The sequence below is a fragment of the Aspergillus japonicus genome, assembly GCF_003184785.1.
Source record: "Aspergillus japonicus CBS 114.51 unplaced genomic scaffold BO86scaffold_21, whole genome shotgun sequence".
Classification (NCBI taxonomy): domain Eukaryota; kingdom Fungi; phylum Ascomycota; class Eurotiomycetes; order Eurotiales; family Aspergillaceae; genus Aspergillus; species Aspergillus japonicus.
In genome coordinates, this window is record NW_020291658.1 from 355,135 (window position 1) to 369,509 (window position 14,375).

Below are 14,375 nucleotides of genomic sequence, written 5' to 3' on the forward strand. Positions count from 1 at the left end.
CAAAAGACAGTCTCGGCCGGCAGCGGAGCCGCCTTACCCAGTTGGGTTGCCACTTTGCCAGCCGGGCTGGCCAGTTTCACACCTGAGGTATTCAATATTATCCTAGACTACTCCGTAGACTTGCGTCTCAGTGCTGGCGCTTGCGACCGTTAACTTATTAGGGGCTAGAAAACGGTTAATTGCAATCTAGCCAGGGTCTGGCCGGCCAAACTAGCAATTTACTCGTTAGTTAGTAGGGATTTGTTTGCTCCTCATTGTGCTAAATTTTTCCCTTTCTCTCTCTCTTCTCCCTGCCTTGTTTCGGTGGTCATTCCAAGTTCCACCTGTCAGATTGCCAACTCCCGAGACAAAGGATTGGACTTCATTGAACGCGAACGGTTGACCCTCTTCCCGATCGTGGCTGGCGTCAGTGCGTGCACTGCACTGGGACTGTGCCCTTATCGATATCGGTATCGGTCTCGCCGATCAAGGAACAGTGACGATTACATCCAACCCCTCTTACCCAGAACGATCCTGGCGGGCGAACTATGGACTGAGCGTCGTCATCGGTCGAATCCCTGTTGTCGCGCTTGTGTTCCCCCTCACCGTACTTGACCTCACACAGGAGACAAGGGTCAATCGCCGATTGTACTGTGCATACATAACATAAAACGGTCTGTGTCGCTGGTCGAGCCAGCCAGATCTCTACCTGCCATCGATCGACATGCCCCGCAATATCCTCATTGCGGGCGCTGGCATTGCCGGACTCGCTTGCGCCATCTCGCTGTCGAAGGAGCTGGGCTTCTCCAGCCCCGATCTGAAGATCTCCGTATTTGAGGGAGCGGCGGGTCCTTCCGCCTCCGGAGGCGCTATCAGTTTGACTCCCATCGCGCAGAACTACCTCCATGAGCTTGGGGTCTTGTCCGAGCTGAATCGGATGGGCAATGATGCGGGAATCGAGGTCGATATCATCGAACTGTTTTCGTTGCGGTCTGGCCGGCGATTGGGCCCCCTACGATTCACCGACGAGAAAGGACGCGGATATGGGGGCTACAAGGGCCGTCGAGTGATGCGCAGTGCGCTGTCGTGTGCTATGTTGGCCGTCATCCGCGATCTCCCGAATGTGTCCGTCTCCTATGACGCGAAAGTGGTGGGCGGCAGTACCACCGATGACAGCGTGACGCTCAAGTTCGAGAATGGTGCAATAGCCACTGGAGATCTACTTCTCGGCTGTGACGGCGTGCATTCCATCACTCGAACGCAGATTGTCGACCCGGGCAATCGGTCAGAGTATACGGGGATCTCCTTCATTCAGAGTGTCGTGGATGCGCAGCAGTTCACACTGCCAATGCACTTTGACCAGACCGCGGTGCATTTCACCCGCCACAGTTCGTTGCTCACTAGCTACTGTGACCCGGCACGCGAGAAGCTCTTCGCGGCGGCCATCCTTCGTGTCAACGAGCATCTCATCGAACGATATCAGGCTGCGTCGACGAATCCCCAATCCGCGGCGAGCATGAAGATGTCCATTCGATACCTGGTACGCACACAGTTCGGCAAGTCCACCCTGCCCAGCATCCGAGAACTGGTCGATCGCATCGAAGACTGGGCGCTGTACCCGGTGTATCAAGTACGCCAGCGCGGGAAATGGTACAAGGGGCGAGTTCTTCTGCTGGGAGATGCTGCGCATGCGGTATGTTTCCTCTTCCCCGAATATGCTCTGCTTTATGTGTTCTTAAACTCCCTTGTCTCCCAATATACTAATCATCTCACTCTTCCCATCCCCGGGAGAGTGTTATAGATGCCCCCTCGTGACGAATCCGCCGCCTACGCCATCGAAGACGCTCTCATCTTCACCCAGATCCTCGCCCAGCACCGCGATGATAGCTGCCCCCTATCGACCCTGTTTCAGGAGTACGAGGCTGCTCGCAGGGTCCTTGTGAACAAGGCCTTTGACGCCTCGCGCAGGCTGTGGCAGAGCGACCTCGACAAGGGGCTTTTCCCGGGCCATGTGCGGGATCTCATGTCGCCGGTGCATGTCTCCTCGGCGACTTCGTCGGCGCCGCGCGGGACCGCGGCGACCCATGAGAGTTTCTCGGACCTGTCGGTGTACTCGTTGACGAGAGAGTTCCAGGGGGAGATCGAGTCTTAGGTGGTGGAGCTGCATGTTGTGATTGTCGTTGATCGGCGGGCTGCGATGGATGATGGTCAGTGATTGGCGTGTTGTTTGGGGTTTGTTGCTCTTGATACCAGGAGTCTCTGGTCCAAATTCCGAAGGAGTCATGGAGTTATCTTAAAAGGACTTAAGCTTTGATTTTCGTCTTGATCTATCATTGACCACATACCTTTTAATCTCAGAATGTACAAGGGCCTGACCTGCGGGTTCCTCCCTTGGCCAAGGCATTGCGACGCGCCGTTCGCGGGCCCAGCAGGGCCCGTGCTTGCAGCTGTTTAAGCACCTTCTTAAGCACCTGTTTATATAGTAGCTGTCTAACCGAGGACCTATCCTACAGCTTTATTAATCCGCAGCTGCTTAAGGGTATTAACGCACCTTTTTATGCACCTTTCCAAGTATCCTTCTTAGCACTATGTCTATTCAAAAATATATACAATATTTCAGCCCTAGGGTTTGAATCTGCAGTTGAGCGGGCCTTTGTCGGTGTTCCTGAGTAATCCAGCCTATGTGATCCGAGGCGATTGACCAAGCGCATTGCCTACCTAGTACCTTAAGGACTTAATTAGTTTAATTATTAGAGCCAATGAAGAGTTCAAGAATACGTTCTACATAGCCCACCCCTGAGGCCTTAAATCGCGTACAGCCTTGCATCACCCTCCGAGACCTCCTCTCTGCAATGTTACGAAGCGCAATTCTATTCAGGTTCATGTTATTACCTCTTAAAAGAACTCATCAGACTGTTCCAGTTTGAAAGAAGGCGTTTTGTACAGCCAATCAGCGGTCAGAGCCCTTGCTCAGGCCCTCATAGAGTTGCAACATGCTCAATGGTCTCTCAATCTTTCCCTCCATTTCGCGAAATCTCCCTGAATTGATATGGCATCAGGTACTACCAAGTATCTTAAACATGCGACGATGAAAGGACTTACCCATTCGGGTTATATCGACTTATCTCCACGTGACAGCACGGCTGCCGACGTGGCGTCACCGCTCTGGCCTCGGAGATTTTCTGCCGCTAGTTTTTTCTTATCCCGACGGAGAAGTTTTGTTTGAGTGATTGACCTTCCATCCGCCCCCTTCTGCAGCCATCGTTCTGCATCTTTTCTCCCCTTTCCCCCATCTCCTTTCCCTTCCTTTCATCGATTGTGGATCGAGTTTCTATATACCAATTCATCCATATTTATTCTGTTTGATTTATCATGTTAGGTGCTTTTCGCCGGGCTGGTGTGTCCCACGCGCTGCGAGCTTCTCGAGCTCTCGCCGTGAAGACGACTTCGCAGCGCGCTGCTCAATGGATCATTCCTTCTGCTACCCCCATCACGCAAACTCTCAGATCATCATTCCACACGTCTCCCGTTCGCTTCTCGATTTCCGCCGCCCAGGAGGCCGAGAATGCTGTCCCTACGACCGGGTCCCAGGAGCTGGTCAACTTCAGCCAGTTGCAGGGCAAAATCGATCCCCAGTTTGTCGACAACATCACGAGAAGAATGAAGATCACAACCATGACCGATGTGCAAAGCAAGACCATCGCTTACACGCTAGATGGTTCTGACTGGTGAGTTCAGTTCATGGGTTTTGCCTCGCTCTTGTTTTCGTCGCTCTTGTTTTCGTCTTGGAAGAATCAAAGGCTGACAAATTTTCTTTCCGATCCATCAGTCTTGGTCAAGCAAAGACTGGAACAGGTAAAACGCTCGCTTTCTTGGTTCCTGTTGTCCAAAAGGTGATCGCCGGTCTGCCAACGTCGCGGTTCGCGAAGCAACAGATGAGGGCGGGGGACATTCGCGCCATCATCATCTCACCCACCCGAGAGCTGGCTGAGCAAATCGCCAACGAGGCTCAGCGCCTGGTGGCTGGAACCGGTGTGCAGGTGCAGACTGCCGTGGGTGGAACACAGAAGGCCATGCACCTGAGAAAGTGCCAGAACGAGGGTTGCCACATCCTGGTCGGTACTCCCGGCCGTCTGTATGACGTTCTGTCCAGCCCGTACTCTGGCATCCGTGCCCCGAATCTCTCTTCTTTCGTTCTGGATGAGTGCGATCGTTTGTTGGACGACGGTTTCTCTCAGGACATTCAGCAAATTGCGGAGTTGCTGCCTGACCCCACCAAGGTCGATCGCCAGACTCTGATGTTCTCCGCCACCATGAACCGTGATGTACTCCGCTTGGTGAACACCATGATGAAGCCTGGATTCAAGAATGTTAAGACCATCGACGAGAATGAAGCCCCGACTCACATGTCTGTTCCCCAGAGAACCGTTATCATGAACGGTTATGAGAATGGGTTCGCCAGCATTCTCGAGATGGTGAAGAACTATCGGACGAACTACCTGGCGAGACGCACTGAGGATCCGGAGCTCCGTCCTTTCAAGGCTATCATCTACCTGAACACCACCAAGTTGACCAACTTGGCTTTCCAGATTTTCGACAGGCTGCTCAATGTTCCCGGAGACTTCCGCAGTGGCCATCCTTTCGGCAACATGCCGTTGTACGAGATCCATTCCAAGTTGTCTCAGGCTGCCAGAACCCGGACTTCCCAGCAGTTTCGTGCTGCCAGGGAGGGTATTCTTTTCTCTTCCGATGTCACGGCCCGTGGTATGGATTACCCCGACGTGACTCATGTCATTCAACTCGGCTGCCCTCGAGACCGTGAGACCTATATCCATCGCTTGGGACGGACAGCCCGTGCTCACAAGAAGGGTGAAGGATGGCTCTACCTGCACAAGGACGAGAAGGTTTACGCACAGGCTAAGTTGGCTGGTCTCCCGCTCAAGATCGACAGATCTCTCGAAACGGCCACCAAGGATATGGTTAACGAGGAAACCAATGAACACATTGAGCAGATCAAGAATGCCGCTCAAGACATCCACCCCGACGAGAGGACGGAGGCAGTTACCACCTTTGGAAACCACGCGGAAGGTGTTTTGGGTCGGTACGCTATGGAGGGTATGAAGAACTTTGCCATTCACGGCCTGGGTCTCAAGGAAGCCCCTTACTTCCGTGGTGGTATGCAGAGATCACATGGCCGCTCGGGCAACAGGATGTTGGGCGGTGGCGGCGGCTCTCGCGGTGGTTATGGTTCTCGAGACAAATACGGCTCTCGCGGTGGTTTTGGCCAGCGCGGCTCTCGCGACAACTACGGCTCTCGCGACAACTACGGCTCTCGCGATAACTACGGCTCTCGCGATAACAACCGCTCCCGCGGTAACTACGGTTCTCGCGACAACAACGGCTCTCGCGACAACTATGGCTCTCGCAGCCGTGGAGGTGTTAGTGATGCTATGTTCGGCATTTAGACGCATCATAGCATCTTCCTGCCTCACGGATTCTCGGTCACGTCGTCTTTCTGCCATTGGTTCAGGTGTACTTTTTTCTTTCATGGGGAGCCTAAAATGCTTTACTTGTTGACATGTAACTCTACTCTAGATACCAGATGACATAATTCATTCTTGTACAATACAGCTGTTTACAACTCGATTTCCATTCTCTCGTACACAACATAACGGAATCCTGCCATGTAGTTAGTTGTCTTCAGGTGGTTGGTCAAGAGGAGCTGACTATTGTGATGTGTGTCTAATACAGCCTTGTGCATAAGGGAAAGCCAGCCGTAGTGCGGCAGATGGACGTTTGCTAGGTACTCCGTATTTAAGCATACATCCTTCCCACGGCCATTTTCTTCCTACCAGTAGCAACTGATTGTGCTTCATTCTTTTTGTGCAGTACAATTATTTGATCCTCGGATCGAATACTCTATCTATCTAATCATCCTCACATGGGCTCTGAAGGGTTGACTTCATGGGAGCCCATGGCTCTGCAATGCTGCTAGCTGGGCCACCAAGTACAATAGCTGGAATTTCTTTCTGAATCACACACCAATTCAAACCATTTCATCGAATTGTCATCATGATCGCCTCGTGACAGAACCACAGCCCAGCGAAGCCGTCTCGAGCATCTTGCATGTCACACAGCACAATTCGACAGCACATGCACATACACATGGTTGACTTGCAAGCCACATTACATTGTAAAGTACAGTCCTCTTTGACAAAAAATGAATAGGAGCAAAGAAGAGTCTTGTTCAGGCGGGACACAAGAGAAAAGCACACGGGAAGAAAAAATAAATGGGTCCAATTGGATTGGATTGACCAAGGTGCCGACTCCCGACCTCCGACTCTCGAACTCTCTGGTTGGGACGAGGGTGAGGGTCCATCACTTGATGGGGAGGTAGTTACTGTACGTATTCTTGCCTGTCTGTCTGCTCAAGATCCCCTTTGAATGTGACAGGTGCTCGATTCCGTCTCCTTGCTTGTTGTTCCTACATGCAGACCAATGCCACGTTGTAGGATCAGGTACCAGTCCTAATTGACAGGGTGGATCTCGGAGATTACCACGGAGTGGTGTGGTGGTTTTTTTGTGTCAATTTTTACTGAATACTCGTACCAGGATCAGTCAGCCTTACAGCTAGACCGGGTTACATTCTTCAGCTACGGAAGAGGAGTCTGCCGGACCAGGAGGAAATGGAGGAGACAGACCCATGAAGTGGAGACCTTTTACTGATTGATAATTTGATTGTGGTTCGGACTGGGTCTGGTTCTTCCTTGCCAGCTGTGGACTAAAGGTACCAGCCACGAGTGTTACTTACTAGACTGCTAGGCGAGTAGCAGTAACTACTCCGTGACCCATCTCGCTGCCCGATTTTTGCTCGCTTGTGCATTTTGCTTTGCCATGTCGTGTGTGTTGTGCAGAGGGGTTGGGTCCGATCGGGAGGTATGTTGTTTGCTCTTCGAGGGTTACTGTGATAGAAGGTCCTCCAAGGCAATAACCCGTCCCTTAAGTTGGGAAGAGATCAGACCGAGGCAATGCTCTGGACAATGAAGATACTCAAGGATAAGGGAATGTACTGTAGTTATGGCCCATGGGACAAGGACTCCACTGATGGGAAATTTGCCCTTATCTAGATTAAAAAGATCAAAAATGTCTCGGAGCCGATCCGGTCCGACAACGGACGATGCGTCATTCGCATTAATTTTTATTTTTCGCGCTGCCTCCGACCGGCCCAAAAGCTCCCCGCGTTGATTGCTTTCCCTCTGCATTTCCCTCAACACCCGAGGTCTTCCCCTCCCCCCCTCCAACCTCCATTTCTCAAGATTTTTTTTCTATGTATTCCTGCCTGGCATGTGTGTTTCGTATCTCGGCCAGGAATGAAACATGAGCTCTAGGACTTTGACGGGGCTAAGGACTGCAAAGTCCTCGCGACTCAAGGTACGTCGTTCGGGCCCGAACAATGACTGACTCAGAGGGTCTTATTGTATGGGGATGTGAATAGCGGGCTGACTTCGCCCTCACTACGCACAGCAAAGCAATGCTTCTCTAAACAGCAGCAGCAGCAGCAGCATTCAATCACCAGTATGGTGTCCTTTCACAAGGAGAAATGTCTCGTCTACAACCGAACGACGAGTTCAGCAAAGCGCTGAATTCTCGTCCAGCAGTCGGAGCTATGAGCGACTGGGCCGCCGCGCCAAGGAGAAGTTGCTGGATCGGGTATGCGATATACACCTCTTTTTTTTTGGCTCCCGACACAACAACCTTTCTCCACGCAATCGCAAAGCTGACAGGGCTAGGACTTCTTTCTTAGTTTGTTAAACTCCGCGTCGACGAAGCGAGAAGCCAAGTCTTACCTTGCTCGCCTCAAGGCCCAGCACCAGATCAGCGCAAACCAAGAAGCACCTAAACCTCTCGTGACAGATGTGAAGATCCCTTCTGCGGCTATACCCTCATCAACCGGGGTTAACTTGGGTTCGTTCTACGGTGCCTCCCGGTCTGTCTACGAGACGCCGGTCTTTATCCATGATACCACCCCTAGTCCCCCACCGCCGACCATCACCCAGCGTCTTCATCTGGCCCTGATCAAGATTACCACCCCACAACTCCTGGACGATTGCACAATCAATGGCGTAGCGAAAACACTGTCCCAGTTAAACCGTCTGGGGATGGCATGCTGTGTAGTAGTCGACCCGGGCACGGGCGAGGACCTCAATGCGCTGCGGAAGATCGCCGCAGAGCAGGCAGATCGGCTATCGTTGGCGGTCGACGCTCAGCCAGATTCAAAATCGGCCCACATTGATTCGGTATTGTCGATCTCAACAACGAAGCCACCAGCTTTGAAAGTGTCTTCGCGGAAAGCGCTGCTCGGCCCGTTGCGGGATGGCCAGATTGTGGTTGCGGCCCCTGTCGCCTACACCGAGGAAGTTCCCCGGGCTGTCGCCGTCTCTGGCAACGATGCCATCCTTGCATTGGCAAAGGAACTTGCAGGACTGGCGACAGTGCCTGATCCTGATGAAGATCCTCTGCTCACGGCTCAGAGGATCAAGGACCTACAGGCAGAAGTTTCTCTGGATCGTGTCATTCTCTTAGATCCTCTCGGTGGTATTCCCGCGCTCAGTGGCCCTCAGTCGTCCCACGTCTTCATCAACATGGAGCAAGAGTTTGGGGATATCTTACAAGAGTTGCGTCAAGTGCGGCAGTCCGCATTGTCAGCAGAGAAGAACCCCCCTGCGGGCCAATCCGACTGCCCGTCGATTCCGGCTTTGGAAGCGAGTGCCATCGATGGCCATCTCGAGAACTTGCGGCTGAGCCAAGCGGCACTCGCATTGCTACCATCGGCCTCTTCTGGAATTATAACCTCGCCTCTCGAAGTCGCAAATTCAGCTCAATCCTCCCATGATCTTGCGCCAGACCTTTCTGCGGTGGGCACCCGTCGGCAGCGAAACCCTCTGATCCATAATCTCCTAACCGACAAACCCCTACTTTCTTCATCTTTGCCTCTGAGCCGCCGCGCAGCTATGCACGGACGGCCAGCCTCTGTTGCTACGCCCGGCCTACATACAACCTTTGTCAAACGAGGCATGCCTCTGACGTTGATCCCGAATCCGCGAGTTCAGGTGTGGACTGCGCAAAATCGCCCGCAGCTGGGATTGGATGACCCATGCATCGACCTCCCGCGCCTGGTTCATCTGATCGAGGACTCCTTCAACCGCAAACTTGACGTGCAGGACTACCTGAACCGTGTCAATGGCCGGTTGGCGGGGCTGATCATTGCCGGAGAATATGAAGGAGGGGCCATCTTAACCTGGGAGCTGCCGCCTGGGGTCGAGGATGACGGAAGCGAGGCGAGTCAGGCCCGCATGGTTCCATATTTGGATAAGTTTGCTGTTTTGAAACGCAGTCAGGGTGCGGGAGGTGTGGCGGATATTGTGTTCAACGCGATGGTGCGGTCCTGTTTCCCGAATGGCGTGTGCTGGCGCAGCCGCAAGGACAACCCGGTAAACAAATGGTATTTTGAGCGCTCGCAGGGAACCTGGAAGCTGAATGACACCAATTGGACCATGTTTTGGACAACGCCGGGATTGGTGCAGGATTCGCAGAGATTCCAGGACTACGAAGGAGTGTGTCGCAGCATCCAGCCGAGTTGGGCGGATGACATTGGGGTGGTTGACTGAGTACAACCCTTTCGCCAATAAACCAAAAATTGCACAGTGTGTATAGATCTACTAGATACTATCGGAGTATATATGCCCGGCTGTTCGGGTCTCAGCGACTTCACTTGCAACCGTCTCTAAACCTTGGAAGTATAAATTGTATGGAGGGTATAGTGTTGATACCGTCCAATACACAAAGGGGCTGGATGACTCAGAGGCTGGCCTGCATTGGGACCCTCTATTCTTACCCAATGCGGCAAAATGACAATACAGCTCCGGTATCGTATCTGTCTGGAGTCGATCTCCCGGCATCGGCGGTGGCGCGAGCCAATCAGAGCGAGGATAATCAAAGGGCGACTAAAGGTCGAGAATAAGAATGACTCCCTCGCCTCAGTCATTTATCTACCTTTTTCTTTTCCTTCTCTGTGCAATTGTTCTTCACAGCATTCTCCTGCAAAGAACAATGGTGCGGCAGCTTGTTTGGCAGCGGGCCTCCGCCTCTCAGAGGGTATGTGGTGCACTCTTGGATCATCCTGCTTCATCTCAAGCGATAGATAGATCGGAACTGACACACTCCTCTCTCCACTTTCCAGTTGGCCCCGAAGTGCCTCTCCCCACAAAGACTATTTGCTCGCCGTGGTCTGGCCACCGAGGCCTCTTCGACCCCTGCTTCCTCGCGCATGCCCCCATACCCGAAGATTGTGCGGAACTTGGAACAAGTTCGTCGAGTGTTGGGTTCTTCGCGATCTCTCACGTTGGCCGAAAAGATCCTCTACGCCCACTTGGACAACCCTGAGGAGTCGCTGTTGACCGGCACCAACAATGGACGGGACATCCGCGGCAAGGCCAACTTGAAGTTGAAGCCTGACCGTGTGGCGATGCAGGACGCCTCTGCCCAGATGGCTCTGCTGCAGTTCATGTCCTGCGGCTTGCCCTCGACTGCGGTCCCTGCCAGTATCCACTGCGACCACATGATTGTCGGTGAGCGCGGTGCCGATGTCGATTTGCCGGCCTCGATCCAGGGAAACAGCGAGGTGTTCGACTTCCTGGAGAGCGCTGCTAAGCGGTATGGTATCGAGTTCTGGCCCCCTGGTGCTGGTATCATCCACCAGAGCGTGCTCGAGAACTACTCGGCTCCTGGTCTGATGATGCTGGGCACGGACAGCCACACCCCCAATGCTGGTGGTCTTGGTGCCATTGCCATTGGTGTTGGTGGTGCGGATGCCGTCGACGCCCTGGTCGATGCGCCTTGGGAGTTGAAGGCGCCGCGCATCTTGGGTGTGCGCCTGGAAGGCAAGCTGAACGGCTGGGCCTCTCCCAAGGACGTCATCCTTCACTTGGCTGGCAAGCTGACTGTTCGTGGCGGAACTGGATTCATCATCGAGTACCACGGCCCCGGTGTGGAGACTCTGAGCTGCACCGGTATGGCTACCATCTGCAACATGGGTGCTGAGGTTGGCGCGACCACCTCGGTCTTCCCCTTCTCTCCCAACCACATTCCTTACCTTCAGGCTACTCACCGTGGCGATGTGGCCAAGGCTGCCGCTGAGATTGCCGCCTCTGGACCCCAGAACCTCCTGCGGGCTGACAATGGTTCCCAATACGACCAGTTGATCACCATCGATTTGTCCACCCTGGAGCCTCACATCAACGGCCCCTTCACCCCGGACCTCTCGGTTCCCGTGTCTGCCTTCGCTGACACCGTCCGTGAGAAGAGCTGGCCCCAGACTTTGGGAGCCGGTCTGATTGGCAGCTGCACCAACAGCTCCTACGAGGATATGACCCGTGCTGAGCACCTGGTCAAGCAGGCCACCGCGGCCGGCCTCAAACCCAAAGCCGACTTCTTCATCACGCCTGGTAGTGAGCAGATTCGGGCTACTCTGGACCGTGACCAGACGCTGTCGACTTTCTCGCAGGCGGGAGGTACCGTGCTGGCCAATGCATGCGGACCCTGCATTGGTCAATGGAAGCGCACGGACGGCGTCCCCAAGGGCGAGGACAATGCCATCCTGACCTCGTACAACCGCAACTTTCCCGGCCGTAACGACGGTAACCGCCGGACCATGAACTTCTTGGCCTCCCCCGAGCTGGTCACGGCTATGGTTTACTCCGGCAGCACGACCTTCAACCCAATGACGGACAGCATCAAGACCCCCAGCGGCGAGGAGTTCCGCTTCCAGCCCCCTACGGGCCAGGCCCTCCCCGGCCAGGGATTCGCCGACGGCAACCCTGACTTCCAGCCTACAGCTGCTGTTCCTGACGCCTCTTGTGAGGTGATTGTCTCCCCGACCTCCGACCGTCTGGCGCTGCTGGAGCCCTTTGCTCCCTTCCCCAAGGGCGAGCTCTCTGGTCTGAAGGTCCTCTACAAGGTGAAGGGTCAGTGCACCACCGATACCATCTCCGCGGCCGGCCCGTGGTTGAAGTACAAGGGTCACCTGCCCAACATCTCTGCCAACACTCTGATCGGCGCCGTCAACGCCGCCACCGGCGAGACCAACGTGGCCTACGACGAGGCCGGCAAGCAGTACTCGATCCCCGATCTGGCTGCCCACTGGAAGTCCCAGGGCACCGAGTGGCTGGTCGTCGCCGAGGAGAACTACGGTGAGGGCAGTGCTCGCGAGCACGCCGCCCTGCAGCCCCGCTACCTGGGCGGCCGCATCATCGTCTCCAAGAGCTTCGCCCGTATCCACGAGACCAACCTCAAGAAGCAGGGTGTCGTGCCTCTGACCTTCGAGAACCCGGCTGACTACGACAAGATCGATGCCTGCGATCAGGTCGCCACCGAGGGCCTGTACGATGTCCTCCAGGCCGGTGGCCAGGGCTCCATCCAGCTGCACGTCACAAAGCGCTCGGGTGAGCAGCTCGTCATCCCCGTCCGCCACACTCTCAGCCCCGACCAGTGCGGTTTCATCCTGGCTGGTAGTGCGTTGAACCTGCTGGCGCAGCGGGCGAACAAGCAATAAACAGTTTGATCTGTGATTTCTATGCGAGTTCCGCTGGAAGATTAACTGTGCTGCTTGTTTGTCTATCTTTTGTTATGTACATATATCGTGGGGCTTTTTGGGTTCTTGGGCTGTTTGAGTATTCAAAATTCGGGGCAAAAAGCGGGTTAGATTAATTTTATGACTGGAATTTTGTTCCTTGGATCATGCGTGTCTTGTAGGTTCTTGTGATGGGTGAAGTATTATGTAGAGAGTGTAACATTATTGTGATAATTTTGAGCTGATTTGAAGGTACTGTCCATGAAGATGATGAGTAGCTAGAGTATTGTCGCATCTTATCGACAGCGATTAGATATGCAGGAAAATGGTTATCGATAAGACGGGGGGAGATCACATGATCAGACTTCTGACGTTTTGCCTGGTTTGCACAGGACTCCTCGTCGCATTCAACTTCAACCTTTTCTACAGCGCCCAATCTTGAGTATCCTACTACCCTCTTACCAGACTTACTTCACCTAGCAGCTTGATCAAGCCCATCGGCTCAACACGCAAGCAGGACTTGCAATTCCCAAGTGACACATTCTCTCCATTGTCACCCGCCAGACTACCTGGATCTTGCACCCTCACCTTACCTCAAAAGCCAACTCCTCCGACCTTCAAGCCGCAATGGACCAACAACCAGAGAAGCGCAAATACGCCGCCGGCCCTACCGTCGGCCCCAGCCCCGCGCCCATCGACACAGAGGACGCATCCAGCAAACGCCGCCGAGTGATCGGGCCCTCCCTTCCGCCCCCGGCGCAATCCAGCGCCAGCGACGACGAGACGAACAACCACCACCACCACCACAAACCCAGCGCCCCTATCCGCGAGAACAACAGCGAAAGCGACAGCTCCGACGACGACTTCGGTCCAACCCTCCCCCCACCCGCCGGCAGCGTACAACCCACCCCAACCACCTCCACCACCTCCCCCTCCTCCTCCACCACGACATCAAAACCAGAACCCCAACGCGACGCCTGGATGCTCGAACCCCTCGAACCCTCCGACCGGACCGCGCGCGTCGACCCCACGCGCCTGCGAAACCGGCGCTTCCAGTCCGGGCCCCGCGCCGGCCACGCCGGGGCCGCGGGCGGGGGCGTCGACGTCACGTGGACGGAGACCCCGGAGCAGAAAATGAAGCGGCTCCAGGACGAGGTGCTGGGCGTGCAGGCGCCGCGGAATCACGATGCAGGGGCTGCTGCCGCTGGTGGTAAACAGACTCAGCCGTCCAAGGCGATGCAGGAGCAGATTCGGCGGTATAATGAGGAGAAGCGACGGGAGGATGCGGCGGCGCGCGAGAAGCATAGGACACTGCCCAAAGAGGAGGAGGATGATCCCAGTAAGCGGGCGTTCGATCGCGAGAAGGATATGGGCCTCGCCGGGAAGATTTCCCATGCCCAGCGGAGGGAGATGATCAGTAAGGCGGCGGATTTTGGGAGTCGGTTTTCGAGTGGCAGGTTTTTGTGATGGGGGATGAGGCATTTTTGTTATCCGGGAGGGGGGATGCTGTAAGGGAGGAGGAGAAGGAGGAGGGGGAGGAGGGGTCGGTGGTTCCATTGCTGCGTGGTGGATGGATAGGTGGATAGATGGGGGGTTGTCTCCTACTGCTACCTATTTACTATCAATGTACATGAAGTGGTGTTGATGGGGCAGTATACAGATTGCAAGATTTAACAATATCCTGAGATTGTATCCCTAGTACAATGAGGTTGATCTGGTATACCGGACAATCCTTCAAGCTGAGTGGACCGGATAAAAACGCCGACGG

At 54.5% G+C, this 14,375-nt stretch overlaps 5 protein-coding genes across 5 annotated transcripts; all 5 read left to right on the forward strand.

The window, feature by feature from the left end:
* Positions 1-331: 331 nt before the first annotated feature.
* On the forward strand, positions 332-2,131 carry BO86DRAFT_447989 (FAD-dependent oxidoreductase; the record flags this gene model as incomplete). Its single annotated transcript, XM_025676619.1, has 2 exons — positions 332-1,672; positions 1,781-2,131. The coding sequence occupies exons 1-2, from the start codon at positions 704-706 to the stop codon at positions 2,129-2,131; spliced, it is 1,320 nt and encodes a 439-aa protein (XP_025528176.1). The 5' UTR covers positions 332-703.
* Positions 2,132-3,209: 1,078 nt separating this feature from the next.
* Positions 3,210-5,644, forward strand: BO86DRAFT_338215 (DEAD/DEAH box helicase). Its single transcript, XM_025668975.1, has 2 exons — positions 3,210-3,707; positions 3,809-5,644. The coding sequence occupies exons 1-2, from the start codon at positions 3,352-3,354 to the stop codon at positions 5,442-5,444; spliced, it is 1,992 nt and encodes a 663-aa protein (XP_025528177.1). The 5' UTR covers positions 3,210-3,351; the 3' UTR covers positions 5,445-5,644.
* A 1,600-nt stretch (positions 5,645-7,244) lies between these two features.
* arg2 (acetyl-CoA:L-glutamate N-acetyltransferase) lies at positions 7,245-9,714 on the forward strand. Its single transcript, XM_025669873.1, has 3 exons — positions 7,245-7,410; positions 7,504-7,689; positions 7,770-9,714. The coding sequence occupies exons 1-3, from the start codon at positions 7,357-7,359 to the stop codon at positions 9,645-9,647; spliced, it is 2,118 nt and encodes a 705-aa protein (XP_025528178.1). The 5' UTR covers positions 7,245-7,356; the 3' UTR covers positions 9,648-9,714.
* Positions 9,715-10,059: 345 nt separating this feature from the next.
* Positions 10,060-12,734, forward strand: BO86DRAFT_409598 (aconitate hydratase ACO2). Its single transcript, XM_025674427.1, has 2 exons — positions 10,060-10,134; positions 10,220-12,734. The coding sequence occupies exons 1-2, from the start codon at positions 10,090-10,092 to the stop codon at positions 12,587-12,589; spliced, it is 2,415 nt and encodes an 804-aa protein (XP_025528179.1). The 5' UTR covers positions 10,060-10,089; the 3' UTR covers positions 12,590-12,734.
* Positions 12,735-13,572: 838 nt separating this feature from the next.
* Positions 13,573-14,248, forward strand: BO86DRAFT_388996 (GPALPP motifs-containing protein 1). Its single transcript, XM_025672008.1, has one exon. It carries the CDS (start codon positions 13,589-13,591, stop codon positions 14,072-14,074), a length of 486 nt encoding a protein of 161 aa, XP_025528180.1. The 5' UTR covers positions 13,573-13,588; the 3' UTR covers positions 14,075-14,248.
* Positions 14,249-14,375: the final 127 nt, after the last annotated feature.